The 13746-nt window shown below is 43.1% G+C and overlaps 1 protein-coding gene across 10 annotated transcripts in view; it reads right to left on the bottom strand.

Moving 5' to 3' along the window:
- Positions 1-3130: 3130 nt before the first annotated feature.
- The window catches only part of WNT5A (Wnt family member 5A), a 22256-nt gene continuing 11640 nt past the window's right edge, over positions 3131-13746 (bottom strand). For all 10 annotated transcript variants that reach the window (XM_023537600.1, XM_023537603.1, XM_011371820.2 and 7 more), the window contains exons 4-5: positions 9835-10127; positions 3131-6082 (exon numbers count right to left, since the gene is read on the bottom strand). In XM_023537600.1, coding sequence (XP_023393368.1) covers positions 5624-6082; positions 9835-10127 — 752 coding nt within the window. In that variant the 3' untranslated portion in view covers positions 3131-5623. The remainder of the gene's footprint in view (positions 6083-9834; positions 10128-13746) is intronic.

Below are 13746 nucleotides of genomic sequence, written 5' to 3'. Positions count from 1 at the left end.
GTGTACCCAGGTGCCCAGCTCTTTTCATTTTTCAAGCCAGAAATTCAAATTCGAATGTGAAAATACTCATCTTTTAAATGCTGGCGACTAATCTGAGTATTTTTTAATGCTTTGCCAAACAAAATGCATCTGGAAATGTGATGTAGACTGGCCACAAGTTTGCAACCTCCCCGAACACTAAGGGTGCCTTCCTAGCACTGAGCTCGCCACTGCTGGGTATGTTAGGCAACACTGGCCCATATCTCCTGGATTTAGTCTTCAGACTTATTCTATCCTTCCTAGTAAACATTAAGCGAGCTCTTAATATGTACCAGAACCTGCTAAGCACTTGAGACACATTAATTCCTTTTATCTTCACAATGACCCAACGAGATAAGTGTAATATTCTCTCCTATTTAAAAGACAAATATTCAGAGAAGCTATACAACTTTCCCAAGGTGACACAGCAAATGGCAGCACCAGGATTTGAACTCCAGAGCCTATGTTATTTATTGCTAAGGCAGCTTGCCCTGTGGAAGATGCTGCATCTCCATATCCTGCACAGAAAATCTTTCAAAGGACTTACCTGGCTTATTAGTCACCCTAGGCAAGTAACAGTCTACCACTGTAGTTAGCCTGTATGCCCCAAATGCTCAGACTTCAGTCCCTCCATATGAAACTTTGGTTCTCAACGAGGGGGTGATTCTGCTCCAGGGGCATATTTTGTAATGTCTGGAGACATTTTTGGTTGTCCTGAATGGGGGGTACTACTGGCATCTAATGGGTAGAGACTAGAGGTGCTGCTAAAAATTGCGCAAGACAAACCCCCACAATGAAGAATTATCCAGCCCAAAATGCTAATAGTGCTGATGTTGAGAAACCCCAAATTAAAACACCTGGCTGGCAAACGTTGAAACTGCAAAACACTACCAGCAGAATATTCCAGATGATTTAGTTTATCTAGAACATCATTTTATGTCTCTCCTCAAATCATTCTAATTTTCTTCTCTCGCCCTGGAATTTCATCGTAATCCTATGTCACTGTGCTAAATGCCTACACTGAATAATAATCTCCTAATGCAACTTTTATATGTTAGCAGCAGCAGAACAAATAAAAAATGGAAAAATTAGCAACAGGCAAAAGAAAAATGAGCCTTAAAATACAAAATAAATCCTTGAGACGTAATCATAATATCCACTACACCAACTGCATGCCTGTAATGTGTGTTCTCTTCCAGATGCCCTAAACCATAATTGTGCTCTGTGCCCGCATCAAACTTTGATTGCCACGAACACCATCTCTGCTAAATACACACGTGACTGCGCCGATTTCATAAAATGATTTTAATAGAAAAGTACAAGATATGAACAAAAATAAATATTATCTCGTTTTTAACTCAGCAAATTGTACACTGCATATAAAACTGGTCTAAGATGCAGTTTTCCTCATCCCTTTTTTAGTTTTGAAATACGGAGACAGCATTTTGATTAAATTTTCTCGATTCAAATTGATACATTTTTGTTTTTTAAAAAAATCATACCAACCTTTAGTCATTCTACACCCATTTTTTAAAGTTGGCTGACAAAATGATGCTTCACTAAAATATTATCCAATCATCAGATTTAAGTGTAAAGTTTGTTTGAACAGGTAAATTAAATTTCTTTACTATGTTTTAATTCTTACATTGCTGAATGTTTCCTGTTTTAGAAACTCATTTGATTGTCTTACTTTAAAAACATAGCATCTGTTTTTCACCATTCCATAGAGAGGGGAGACTAAAAAATACTTTTTTTAAAAAAATAAATATTTTAAAAGTACCCTTTACAGTGAGAATGCAGTATTTTAGACTATGCCTTGGTGCATATTTGCATTACGTATATAAAATATGCTTCAAGTTACAGGTACTGTACTGTTACAGTTACTATCTGTCTCTATTTATATTATGGAACACTCAGTCTTTGGGGACTGTTTTGCTAATGATCTCTTGGAATCAGCCAGTACCAGTCTATGCTAGAGTGTCATATTCGATAATTCCACTGGCTTAAATAATGTTTTGCAAAACAAATTGAAAATTGGTATTGGCAAAATCGCGTGAGAAAAGGGTTTGGGTAGGCGACTATAACATACAGTCAGAAGGTCAGCAGAACAGATAAACTGGACTCAAACTTAAAACAGTCTTCTTTTTACTTGGGCCCATGATTACTATTTTGAACATGACTCTGCTTGCCACTGCCTATATATAAAATTTTTTGTTAATTTTCCTGTATTGGGAAGATCTTGAATGCATTCCAGGATGAAAAGAAAAAATATATGCTGACACTCCTAAATCGAGTATATGTTTTTGCAATAAAGAACACTGGTCAATATACAACTGAGGAAAAACTGAAACAGATGTTGAGTCCTAGAACCACAAGCGCTTGAATTTGCCCAGAAATGCTATTTTAAACACTCTATATGTTGGTCTACTGTTTTTTTGTGGAATAATGCATTCTTGGCATCCTTAAAAGGTTTCAATATGTTACAAGGTTATCCGGCAAGAAAAAAAGCAAAGGGCTAGCGCATCAATCTGCACAGCACTGGCGAGACTTCAGTGTACACTTTCAGAAAGCACGAGAACTCATATTAATTGCACTTAACACAACGAACTTTTAGTTTTCAATGAGTTTTCATTCTCTGCAGATCGAGGCTTGCTTTTCATGAAATTATTTTCAAAGGGGTTTAGAGACAGTCCACGGTAATTTCAAAAAGAGAGGTACAATAGTTGCAGTGGTAAACACAAATACACTCTTCTTGGACTAAAATTCTGGTCAAGGATAAAAGCATGTGCCTTTTCAGTCTTTCTCTGAGATGTTACAACAGCAACACGCTCTAAAACAATTAAGTTACATGCATAATGCTAAAAGAATGTGAGCAATCCTATAACCAGCTTTAAGCCATCTGCTTGATTTCTTTTTTTGAGGAACATATATAGGAAAAGAGAATTCCCCTTTTGTTCCCTTACACATAGAAATCTTTTGAAGCTTCCAAATAGTTTGGTTTTGTTAAAATTCCCCGCTCTTCTGTTATTCTGACATGTAGTCACCCTAAACTCTCCCTCATGGTTTCTCAAGAAATCTCCACATGAATTATCTGAACGACAATTGAAACCACTTACGAATATACAAGTAACGTTTTATTTTATATTCTATCTTCCATTTGGCATAAGCCTTTCGATGTTTGTTTTTTAAACCAGTGAAATATACAAATCACGCAAGACAGAAATATGTACATTAAAAGTACAGGATAAAGGCCATAGAAGATATACATAATATCTGAATGACGAGTAGAATATTTTACATTAAATAGTTTCTTTTAAAAACTAGGATTGTTAAACTCAACTCTCTTCATAAACATGAATCACTAAAAAGAAACAAAATCTGGTTTAGCAAATAAAAAATTACTTCATGGTTTTTGTATAATAAAAACCAAAAAAGTGACATTTTAAACTAATTAGTGCTTTTTAATTTCAAGATCTTTTGCTTGCAATTCACTGCAACTGAGGGGAAGTGAATATCCTTGTGCAATAAATTAAGAGCCACAGATGGCTGAGGTGATATGAAGGCCACCAAGTCTAGGAGGGTTGCAGGAGATGTGTATCTTTCCAAACTTTTAAAACAACGTAAGTCCGAGATAAGATGGAACTTTTTGGAAAGAGGTGTCCTTGTTTAAAAAATTTAAAAACTAGCTATGTATGTCATGAGCCGGATTTTCCTTAGGGACTCAAATAGGTACTACTAGATCGAACAGGAACAGTGTTCACTCTGCAAGTCGAATTAAGTGAAATGCTGACCGTGCTTCTGAGTTTCAAATCTCTCTTCATTTCCACATCTATGCCGAACAAGTAATGCCCTCTCAAGAAAGTGTACAGAAATGGAGGTTGGAGAAAGAGGGGGAGTGGCAGGGAAGATAAAAGAAATCTTCAAACCAACATGCGTTATCAGTGAGGAAGACCTTCGAGATTCCTCAGAAACGAGGCTGCTTCATGATGCTCAAGGTGGAATCACAACAGGGCCACAGCCCAAGCTCTACTTGAAATCTTCTGGAAAAATCCCAGTTGGATTGCAATGAAGGACAACAATACTCTAGACTGAGAAATAACCCCAGAGTAAAGCGTAAATCTAAATCAATGGCTGCACTGAGATATAATTATATTTATATTTATATATATGTATATATATATATATATGTTATGTACAAAAGACTTTGAGATATCAGGCACCATTAAACCACATTTCCCCCCCCTTATAAATGCAACTGTTCAAGTACACTAGGAACAGTTTCAGGGTACACCTGCAGTATAATAGGAAAAGCTTGAGTGGAGAGTCTAAACACAGGATCATAACAGTGAAATGCTGTAACACCTCTGTGAACTCCATTAGCCAAGTAACATCATTAAAAGAATAAAAGTTTTAGGGGGAAAAAAAATCCCTAAGTAGTAAACCATTTTCCAAGTGGCGCTCCTAATGGTTCATTTCCTGTCCTGCAATCAAAGGGGACCCAGTGGAGCAGCCTTTGGAAATGTGGCCAGCCTCACCTCCTCCTCCCCAAGCAGCAAGGAGGAATCAGACAGGGCTTGGGGTCAAGTGGGAGGGCAGATTTCACTTTTTCCCCTCAAACAGGTTTTCTGCTCTGGTGCAGTACTGAACTGCATGCAATTATCTTGTTGTTTGGGCTGAGGATCTGTAAATGGAATTCATGTATTATTTTTTTTATTATCATTTATTAACCAAGTATTCCTAAGAAAATTACAGTATATTTTCCTTTATATTCAAGTCAACCTCCCCTGCCCCTCTCCAAACAAAAAGTCTATAACCCAGAATCATTTGGGGATGCTTTTCCAATTTAATAACCTAATTCCTATAACAGCTTCAAATCACTGTTAATATGGAAGTTTTTAAGTTTTATAATTTCTGGGGCTTTCCTCCCTGCTCCCCAAGTTTCAGTAGCTTTTAGAATAGGACCATCTGCACATGGAATGTTGGAGAAGTATGAGATACATGATATACCTTCTTTTTTCTTTGAGGGATATGAAAGTCCCGCTTTTATATTTTCAATTACGAATTTGAAAATGTTTCAGGCTGGCAGCCCCTGGAAAGGGGTAGTGGGGGGCGGGGGGAGTGTCTCATTTTCTTGTTTGAGTCTCAAGATCTTTCGCCAGAGCATTTACAATTCATTTTGGTCACAGAGGCTGAATCGTGCATAGATTTGGAGCACTGGGTGCTACCTGTCCCATATGACCCCATAGCTGAGAAAAAGAAAACACATTTCCTTTACCTTCTGGATGTGCACACAAGCTAGAGTATGTGTTATTTCCCCCTCATCTTATACCATCGAAAGAAGTCTTGTCTTACCTTTTCAAAGACCCACAAATAAATATTTTTCTTGGTTCCCACCCCCCATTTTTGCCAAATAATAATTATAATATTAATAATAAACCACAGAGTTCTTAGATGGGAACAGAAAAAAATGGTTCCGGTTGCAATTCTTGAGGGAAAATAAAACAATATTAAAAACAAAAACAAAAAAACACAGAATCATTGTACTTTCTATAAATAAGTGGGTCCTGGGAACGGGGCTGAGTGGCAGGCGGGCAGCGGGCGCCCACTATTTGCACACAAACTGGTCCACAATCTCCGTGCACTTCTTGCACTTGACGTAGCAACACCAGTGGAATTTGCAGTGGCAGCGCTCCGTCTGCACGGTCTTGAACTGGTCATAGCCACGGCCACAGCACATGAGCTCGCAGCCGTCCATGCCCTCGGACGTCTTGTTGCACAGGCGGCCTTGTGTGCCCAGTGAGCCCGTGCTCTCATTGCGCACGCAGTAGTCAGGGCTGGGGTCGATGTAGACCAGGTCCTGCGTGGTGGGCGAGTTGAAGCGGCTGTTGACTTGCACCAGCTTGCCTCTGCCGTTGAGCCGCATGGCCGCAGCACTGTCATACTTCTCCTTTAGGGCGTCGCCCACCTTGCGGAAGTCTGCCAGCTGCAGCCAGCACGTCTTGAGGCTACACGAGCCGGACACCCCGTGGCACTTGCAGGCCACATCAGCCAGGTTGTAAACCGTCTGTGGGGAGATGGGGACAGTCAGTGTACAAACACAAGGAGGAGCCCAGACCCAGGTGGGGTTTTGTTGACAGAGCCCCGCTGCACCTTCTAGATGGAGCCATGTTCACCAGCTAAACTAGGGGTGGGCTATTTCCTCTTCATTCTCCACTACCAGAAGTCTGTGTTGCTTTCTTTTAAAAGTCTACCAAATAAGTATGTTCTCAGCCCTTCATTATTACACATCATCATAATAAACAACCACAAGTTTTTAATAGGAACAGGAAAAAAACCATTTCAATTACTTCTGTTTTGCAGGGAAACAATAGTAGCACCGACTGATACATCTTGAACACGCATCCCAGAGATTGTGCACACCACCTGGATTAGTCCCCACAACCAACCTAGGAGGGAAGTGCTAGTATCATCCCCATTTCACAGAGAAGGAAAGTGAGGCCCAGAGAGGTAAGTTACTTACCAAATACTTGGAAGTAGGGATGCCAGAATTTGAACCCAGGCAGTTTGTCCCAGCTCATGCTCAGTGATTTGCCCACGGGCACCCAGCTGGTAAGTGGTAAAGCTGGGAGGGGTTTCAGCCCAGGTAGGATCAGGGCTCAAATCTTTACTCACTATTACTATTACTATGATTGCTATGTGCCAGGCACTATCATAAAAGCCTTTACACGCTTTATCTCATTTCATCCTCTCACCAAAGTCATAACATGAGCTGGATTAGATGATGGCACAGTGACACAGAAAGGATAAGTGGCCTGCACAGGTCACACAGCTAGAACGTGGGAGAACTGGGCCTGGATCTCAGGTGTATTCTGCCTCTTGTTTCCCAAATAATCCTTGCTCCCTATCCTCACTGTCTAGGCTGAGTGCCCGCCCTCGACATAGGTTATGTCCTGACTCTGCCCCTGAATACGGACAGCTGGCTTCACCTCTCTGGGCTTCTGATTTCCATCTCTGAAGGGGATTGTGATTTCATCATTCTCACAGCACTGTTATAGGATAAAATTAGAGGATGCATGGAAAGTATGTAGCATTCAGGATGCAATCAGTAAATCTGGTCTTTCTCCAGGGTGATAAGGGCATGGCGTCTGGGTGCTGGTCCTGGGCCCTTGCGTAGGCGCCTTGGCCTCCAGGAGCAGTGCCCGTGGGTCTGGCCCCACAGCACTGTACCCAGCAGTCTAGAAGGTAGTGACTGCCTATTTATAGTTCTGATGGCCCACAGTTCCTGAACCAGTTACCCTCCAGAGTTGGCATGGTATTGGCAGGTCACAGAAGGCCTGTCAGGAACCCGGACGCTGAGTGAATTAGAAGGCTGCTTCCACACAGATCAGCTACCTTCCTCCTCTGAGGATTCAGAAGGGACTTTCTTACAAAGAGGGCCAAAGTATATTCCCTTGGCATAAAGAGTTTCAGGCAAGCAGCTAGTCTGAGGAAGGGTTTTGCAAACATATTTAACCTTTACCCCCTCTTTGAGGAAAATAAAAAGCTAATGTCCTGAGGAGATTCTACTATGATTTCCTGGCACAGTGTCCAACTTCCCTTCCCCACCCCCACTATCCTGGAGAAAAACTGTCTTCTATGTAACCTCATCCGCCAGGATCCAAGCTCAGCTCACTGCTTGAATTATAAAACTTATGAGAAAAAGAACTTCAATATTAAAAAAAAATGCAGATGTTAAATGAAATTATAATATTAAAGTTGCTCTTCCAAGTCTCCAAAATCCCCTTTCCTCACTTGGAAATCCCTTGACCCTCTCTCCTTGGTTGCTAATCCCCTGATGATTTCTTTACATGAGAGAAGTCTAAGAAATCCTTAAAGATAGAGGAAAGCGCCAAATATGGGCACAACGGGGCCCATAGGAGTCAGCCACATCTCTAACCTAGAGGCATGTCTGGTTTGAGGCACTGGGCACACTGTATGCAGAGAGTAAAGGGATGTGTCCCTAATGAGGACAGAAGCAAGGCCTTCTGGGCTCCCAGAGAGAGTGAAGCTAACATGCCCATTGCATGGCCCTGGGTCAGCCACAGTGAGGAGAGTCCACCCACACTGCAGGCGCCATAGCAGGGGGAGGCCTGAGAACTGAGAGCCTGCACTCCCTCTGGGGCAATTATCTGACTCCTCAGGGCAGCACAGGCAAAATACTGCAGAGTTCAGTCCTTCCCTAACGCCACCAAATGTTTAACATCAAATTTGAGAAGATAAGTTATCCGGAATTATCTAGATAATCTTTGACTTCTCTATGTCTTTTACTTCATAATGTTTAGTAATTATCATTTATCAAGCACTTTCCTAATGGCAGACACTAAACTAGGACCTTCGATTGAATCACATGAAATTGTTAACTTTGTAGGTCAAAAATATATTGGTAATTTTGTATGGCTTAACCTACTATGCGATCCCTGTTAGTGCTCTCAATAACCCCAAGAGATAGTTAATGCCATTTAACAGATGTGGAAATGTGGAAACTGAGGCTCAGAAACAGAAAGGAACAGACAGAACTGGATTTTAACCTAGATTTCTCTAATTTCAAAACCTATAGTCCTTCATCCCTAAACTGTGATATATGCATGAGATTAATTTTTAAAAGTGCCTGGCTCGTACCTCACTTCATTAAATGTCTTCCACGGCCATGAAGTGGTTCTCTAGGCCTCAGTTTCCCTATCTTTAAAATGAAAGTGTGCAGCCAGAAAGTTCTAAGGCTCCTTCCAGTATTGGATATTTTACTTGGTGATTATCTTCCCTTTTCCTCACCCTAAAATACAGAAGAGTGAAATCTCTGACCAGAAAGTTCCTGGCACCTACATTGGGTTCTGTGAAAAAATAATGGCCCTGGTTTTCATTGCTGCCAAAGTTAAGAAAAGTTTTCACCCCTTCATTTTAGAGCAGCCATAAAGTGCCATGTGCTTAACCACAGGGGAGGAAGAAGGGTCTTTTGAACTACTATGGAGCAGCATTTCATAGCCCCACGAGGGGAAGGAAAGAGCAGAATGGGGACACTCAGGAGGTCTTAAACGAAGGTCCTCTCTGGGCATTTGTGAGCGGCTCTCTCATCTCTCCAGAGCCACCCACAACTGGCATGATGGTCAGACTTCCAAAAATGCTGTAGTTTTCCTAGAAAAGCTCTTAAAAAAAAAAAAAAGCCCTTGGTCTATCAGGCCTGCTATCTAGTGACAGAAGAAAGAGAAAGGACGGAGCGGGAAAAGATAAGTCTTGGAGGCTAGGGAGAGGGCTTTCTCATCTGGGCACCATGGGAATAAAAAACTCCCTCTCCCAAATTTCAGTCCAACAACAAACATATTCCAGGGACGAGGGCAAACATTCATATTTTTACTTCTGGGCTGGGCCGGCTAATTGCACTGGGAACTAATTAAAAAGGGATAGAAAGATCTTTCTTGGGCAACTGCAGGAGCACCTTGGCTGGAGCGGGCCAAGGCAGGATGATTCGCCCCCAGGAGGTCTTTCAGGAGTGTGTGACCCTCTCCATAAAGGCTGTGGCCTACGTGTGTGGAGGTGGGGGGTTGGAAATAAAGGAGAAAGTGAGAGAGAAAGAGACAAACAGGACGAGTGGGAAAGAGACCTGAAAAGATAGAAAGAGGGGTGAAGACAGAGAGGGAGACCGAGATGCCGCAGAGAGATAGAAAAGGGGAAAGGAAACTATAGAGGGTAGGGTTGGAAGAGGGAGGGGTAGAGAGACAAGAAGAGGCCCAGCGTGGTTAAGGGAACGAGAGTCGGGGATGGAGACACGACTGGGGCACTCACCCTGCGGCCAGCCTCGTTGTTGTGCAGGTTCATGAGGATGCGCGCGCTCTCGTATGAGCCCTTGGCGTGGATGCGCTCTCGCTCGCGCGCGTCCACGAACTCCTTCGCGAAGCGGTAGCCGTAGTCGATGTTGTCTCCGCAGCCGCCCCACAGCCAGTCCCGCGGCAGGTCCTTGGGGCGCGCCGCGCGGCTGCAGCCGCAGGTGGACAGCTCGCCCTCGCGGCACGCCCGGCTCATGGCGTTGACCACCCCCGCGGCGCTCACCGCGTACGTGAAGGCCGTCTCGCGGCTGCCTGCAGGCGAGGACGCAGGTCACCGGGGCCCGCTGCGGAGGGGACAGGAAGAGCCCCCGACACACAGCAGGCCCAGCAGCCCCTGGCCCTGTGAGGGGTGCGGGTGGAGGTGAGGACAGAGGAAAGCCTGCTCGCACACGTGCTGTCCCGGGCGGGGCCTTCCCAGGATGGGAAACATCCCTAACTTAAATCCAGGCCCTGCGCCCACCTGGAAGGGAAGCCGAGAGACATCCCCCAAACCTACAGAAGCAACAAATGACAAAGGATTAAGTAGCACATCCCTGATATCTCTGCTCTGACATTTCAGAGCCTAAGGCAGGATCCTAGGCAGTGCTGGACTGATTTTCTCTATAACCCTTTTGAAGATATTGGAAACATTTCCAAAAATGCACAAGAAAGAAGTCGCTGAGGAAAAAGCCAGAATTTGGGTTAACTTCCTTACACTTATTTTAATGGTTGAATTATTTTCATTTTGAGTTACATATAAGGCAGAGGGAGCATAGAATTTGCTAGGCTTAGAGCCTCGGGAAGTCTGAGTTCCCAATGGAACCTAGACACTACAGCAGCCACGCTTGTGGCGGGACTAGTTCTAGCCTAGCTTCACCCTCCTCCTTCTGCAATGTAACCACCACCACCACCACCTCCGGCCCCCAGCTCCATCATGCATAATGAAATCTGTCTCAGGACAAGGCTCTTGACTTTCTCAGTGGACATTTCTAAACCTTCCTAGAGAGTTGTAAATGAAATTTTCCTCTTCTTAAATCCCAAGCAGACTGGACTGATACTTCTTATTCAAGAGGATGAGTGTCTACCTTTAAAACAGCCTGCTGGTTCTGGGATAAATAACTCCCTCTCCCAAAATAAAAGCCTTTCTAGTATCACTTCCGCAACTCCCTGACAGCCTGTGCCTCAAAGTATTAGAATAATAGCAAGTAGGGGAAAAGCACAATCTAAAGGGAAGAGAAAAAAAAAAAAAAAAAAGCTTTTTCCTTCCCCAAACTTGTAAAGAATATGCAAACCTAGGGGAAAAAGTTTTCTCCTTCCCTAAAACTCATAAAGACTATATGTCCTTGTAAAACAGTTATATCGGGGAGCTCTATTTGTAAGGAGAAAAATGGAGGTAATCACAGACCACCTTAATCTCCACTTGTACTTGAAGACTTTTCTGCATGTAACAAGAAGCCACTTAATAAAAATGTACTATGAAAGAGAAAGGGTTAACACCAGGCCAGCTGAAGCTGGGCCTACGGGTGGGATGAGGAGGGCCTCACTTTCCTCAACTGTAAAATAAGGGTACTGAACTAGATGCCTAGGAAAAACAGGCCCCTTCTGGCACTAGAATCCCTGTACCAGAATCAGTTTCTCCTATACTTAAAAAACTTGCTAACTATCAATTTTTTTTGTGGGGTGGAGGGAAGGGGGTGACATAAGAACGGCTGACAATCAGCCTCAGCCCCAGCCAGGCCCACTCTCTGCAGGAGGATGGCTATGCCAATGCAAGGATCCAGCAGGCTGTCCTTTTCTCGGACTTCCGCTCCACACTTCAGTCTACAACCATCTGTAATCCCTCTTCTAGGAATGGCGATGTTTCCGATTTACCACAGACCTTCCCTCTCACATTTTAAAAAATGAATAACTTAAGGTGTCAACTGGTGGTTGGCAGGAGAATCCAGAAAGTTCCCGTGGGGTGTAACATCTATCTTGCTCAAATTAGAGAGGCATAGAACATGCGGGGAGTGGAGAGAAATGAAGAGGGCAGACAGATTCTAGGGAGTTATTTAGGGATTAACACTGATAATACAGAAAACACTGTGGCCCTGGATGGAAGACTTGTAGAATAAAGAGGTAGCTAGAAGAGGAGGAGATAAACAATCCTCTGGAGACAGAGGAAAATAAGACACTGTCCTATGAGTATACAGAGCATAAAAGAGCTTTTATACAAAACACAACAATGCTGTTTGTTTCATAAGTCTATCTTAAGCATTTCCTTTTTTGCCCCAGAATACAAACCTGGTAGAAGTCTCTAAACTAATTGGTCACTGCAGGGAAAACATCAGTATGAAAAGTGCTCTTTGGCTAATAGCCTGTGTGACAGTCATCCTGGATGGAATACTGCTGGTTCAGTTAGGTTTTCCTCCCTGTGAATCTACATCCTCTCTGATCCTCACACTCCTTAAAAATGGCGCCTTTCTGACATATCTTTTCACAGCATGGAAACAAAGAAGAGACAGAGACAAAAGCTGGAAGAAAGGGTAGCATGATGAAAAATGAGAAAGTTTCCAAAATGAAGAGTGGGCCCTTCATGAGGCGATTGTGTACAGTGCCTCCAAGGCAATTGGCACCCTAGAAAAATGAGTTGAGGAGGGGTTGGAAGTGGCAGCCCTGAGTTTCTCAGACTCTGGCCCCATCACAGGGTCAGATTCTCACGGACAAGAATTGCTCTCCATGTCCTTGGTGTTCTGAGTGCTTTGGAGTACACACACACAACACACACACACACACACACACACACACACACACACACTACCTTTCAAAATGTTCCCTTAGCACATGCTCTTCAAACATACCCTTAAATAGAAAAGTGAAAGCTAAGTAACTTTCCCACTATTGGGGTTGGGTTCATGTTCCTCTTCCACAAAAAGCTGTTCTGGTTTTTCTTCTCTTCAACTATTTTTTAAATAAATAAAAAAAGACAAGGCCCTGTCAGTGTTCCACCACAAGCCACCCAGCAGCAGCTTTCTGCCCTGAGACCTCAGGCACCTGGGGAACTTTTGGCAAGAGATGCAGCAAGTGTCCTCACCTTCCCAGGACAGCAGCTGACTTGATAGAATCTAGAAGGGCTCCCTCAAAGGCTGTCAGGAGGTTCTACTCCCACCCACTTCCCATCAACCCAGACCGTAGTACCACACAGCTGAGGACCAGAGAGTATACTGGCAAGGGACAATTAAACATAGGCCTTTGTACCAAGGGTTCTGCTTGTTCCCTAAGGAAGTAGGCTCTTTGAATCTTGGACCACATTTTAAATAAATCTCCAGCAGAACTCAAATCCACTTAGCAAATGATAGCTTATTCTGAACGTTTCGGGCCAAAACAGGCTACGTATAAAGACAAGAAGAGGATCTTAAATCAAAGCTGTGTTCCAGTGACTACTCAGAAAAAGAGTTCAATTGCTGTTTTCCTTTCTGGTTACCATCAGAGGTGTAGGATTTTTGCACACTCCTATACTTGTGAAAAAGCAGCCCCATAATTTGAAAGGAAGGCAGGATACATAGGGGGGATACATAAAGCAAACGTGAGGGGGTAAAGCTGACAACTTACTATTCTGATATAACTTAAAAAAAAGGTTTTCTCTCACTCACAGTATCAAAATGCAGGGGAATTAAATCCTCACCACACCCCCAGTTAACTACATAAGGCAGCCTATATTCAGGGAAAACTCCTGAAGCTTAACTCCTAGATTCCGATCCCAGTATATATACATTAGCACATTTTAATCATTAACAGGAAGGACAAAGCCCTATGAAACTTTGCAGGCTGAGGCTGCAGACCATTTTCCCATTCAATTAGAAGAACGGCTTCCAGTCCTGTATTATTTTAGTTTATGAAGCCGCTTGGCTCA

The sequence above is a fragment of the Pteropus vampyrus genome, unplaced genomic scaffold (genome assembly GCF_000151845.1).
Source record: "Pteropus vampyrus isolate Shadow unplaced genomic scaffold, Pvam_2.0 Scaffold195, whole genome shotgun sequence".
NCBI classification, from domain to species: domain Eukaryota; kingdom Metazoa; phylum Chordata; class Mammalia; order Chiroptera; family Pteropodidae; genus Pteropus; species Pteropus vampyrus.
This window is presented reverse-complemented; position numbering and strand designations above follow the sequence as displayed.